Source organism: Elephantulus edwardii, unplaced genomic scaffold, assembly GCF_000299155.1.
Source record: "Elephantulus edwardii isolate Elephantulus edwardi_28Jun2011 unplaced genomic scaffold, EleEdw1.0 scaffold00139, whole genome shotgun sequence".
Lineage (NCBI taxonomy): Eukaryota > Metazoa > Chordata > Mammalia > Macroscelidea > Macroscelididae > Elephantulus > Elephantulus edwardii.
The window spans coordinates 6415409-6417306 of NW_006399889.1; the positions used below are offsets into that span (position 1 = coordinate 6415409).

The window sequence follows — 1898 nt, forward strand, 5'->3', positions numbered from 1 at the left end:
TCTATATAGACATAAGGCAAGATAGTAAAAATTAAATCTATTTTGAAATAGTAGGAGATTTATATTAGACAATAAATTGGATTGGGTCCTCTTTTGGGAGAAAAAACAACAAGCTAAAGTAATATTATAAATTGCTATTATAAATACAAACTAATCCTAAAAGTTTAAAGATATTAATGTTTTTTAACATCCATGAAAGTAAAAGAAAATGTCTTTGATCCTTTTCAAAGGCTTTCAGTAAAGTGAGGGGTGAAACAATTTTTATAAAATTTATCTTTTTTACTACATTTAAAATTTTTAATTTCAGACTCAAAAACACCATTAAAAATTAAAAGAAAAATTGCAAGGAGGAAAAGGACTTGTAAAATATGAAACAATACATTAATGGGTTACATAATGAAAATCTGCTAGAGGGTTAGTTATGGTTGGTTCCTGACTCAATGGTATATAACAACAATCACATCAGTTCTGACTCAAGGTAAGCTTTCAGCAGGTCTCCTCACTGTAAATCTTTGTGGGTGCACCTTTCTCCATTGGGCTGTGCTGCTAGATTGAAACCTTATTACGCTTTCAGTTAGCAGCCCAAATGTAGCTTACAGTTCCTGGCAGTTCGTTCTCTCTCACGTTCTCCAAGTTGAGACGGGCTCATAGCTGCCCTGAAGTGAGTTTTCTGAGGAGATTGCTCATGTTTTTTACGTGGAACCACGGATGGATTCCAACCCGGCTGAAAGACACAGCCTTTGGGTTGGAAGTACAGGTCCCTGTGGAATACTCCACTAGCGCTCCCTTTTCTGCTACTCAGCAGACTTACTTACTTTAAGAAAGTAATAATTCCTCAATTAGAGCAGGTCCTGTAAGCGTATGGCTTTTTCTACTAAAGTTTTGAATTTATAATCAGGATTAATTTTCCATTTAAAGATCAAAATGAGAGCTTTGAGGACAGAGGATTATATTCTTTTTTTTTCAATTTGTTGATTTATTTGGGAGGCTCATACTGATGTATCTATAACCAGGTGAGACAAGGGTTACCTAGAACCGAGGAGCAGGAAGCACGTGGGTGGCAGCCTCCGTTGTTGACCGAGCAGATGTCTATGAGTGTGCACACTCTTCCATTGCCCTGGTATCCTGGTCAGAACAAGAACAGAGGCCGTGAGGGACAAAGGGGCAGGGTGCAAAGGACAACCAACCTGAGAAGCAAGCGACATGAACCAAGCAAAGCAGCTATATTCTTCACCCAAAAAGAAAATGGAAAGGTAAAACATCAGAAACAAATAAAAGCCCCTACTGAGGAACAAGAACTCAAAAGTTCTGGGTTGTTTCTTAAAAATAAAACAAAACAAAACAAATAAAGAAAAAAAAACACCACACCATACAACAGAGAGATAAAACTATGGATGGACTTAGAAAGTGATCACCCTAAGGAACTTGACAATTTTTAATTACAGGGACTCTGATATTCTTAGAGCTAAATTACTGTAGAAGTCCAAAGTACTGTTGTTTCATATTATAAAAATATACAAGGATTCTTTTTATACTTTAGAACTCTGTGAACTTCTTGGATAGTAGGTTGACATTAAAGAAGATCAGTACTTCATTCCATATAAGAAAGGAAATGAACATGGTGTATATGCCTACTGGTATGCTTTTTAATTAATAAGCTTTATATGAAAAGCATTTTCAAAGGTACACTATACTAATAAATTATTTTTAGGAATAATATAGCACTAAATCAATGAGCACATGGAAAATTTTTCAAAATTTGCCTTCTCTCAGTAGGATATTTCTAATTTTAGAAAGGTTATTGTTTCCCATTAATATGAAAATGTTTTTAAGCCTTATTTATGCTATAGTTATACTAATGTAGCCAGAATCCATAAATTAATTTTACAAAATTAATA

The 1898-nt window shown here is 34.4% G+C and overlaps 1 protein-coding gene across 1 annotated transcript in view; it reads right to left on the minus strand.

Moving 5' to 3' along the window:
• Positions 1-1898, minus strand: part of LOC102869221 (cubilin-like) — a 396294-nt gene that overhangs the window by 364887 nt on the left and 29509 nt on the right. The window contains exon 10 of the mRNA XM_006894323.1: positions 1030-1125. Coding sequence (XP_006894385.1) covers positions 1030-1125 — 96 coding nt within the window. The remainder of the gene's footprint in view (positions 1-1029; positions 1126-1898) is intronic.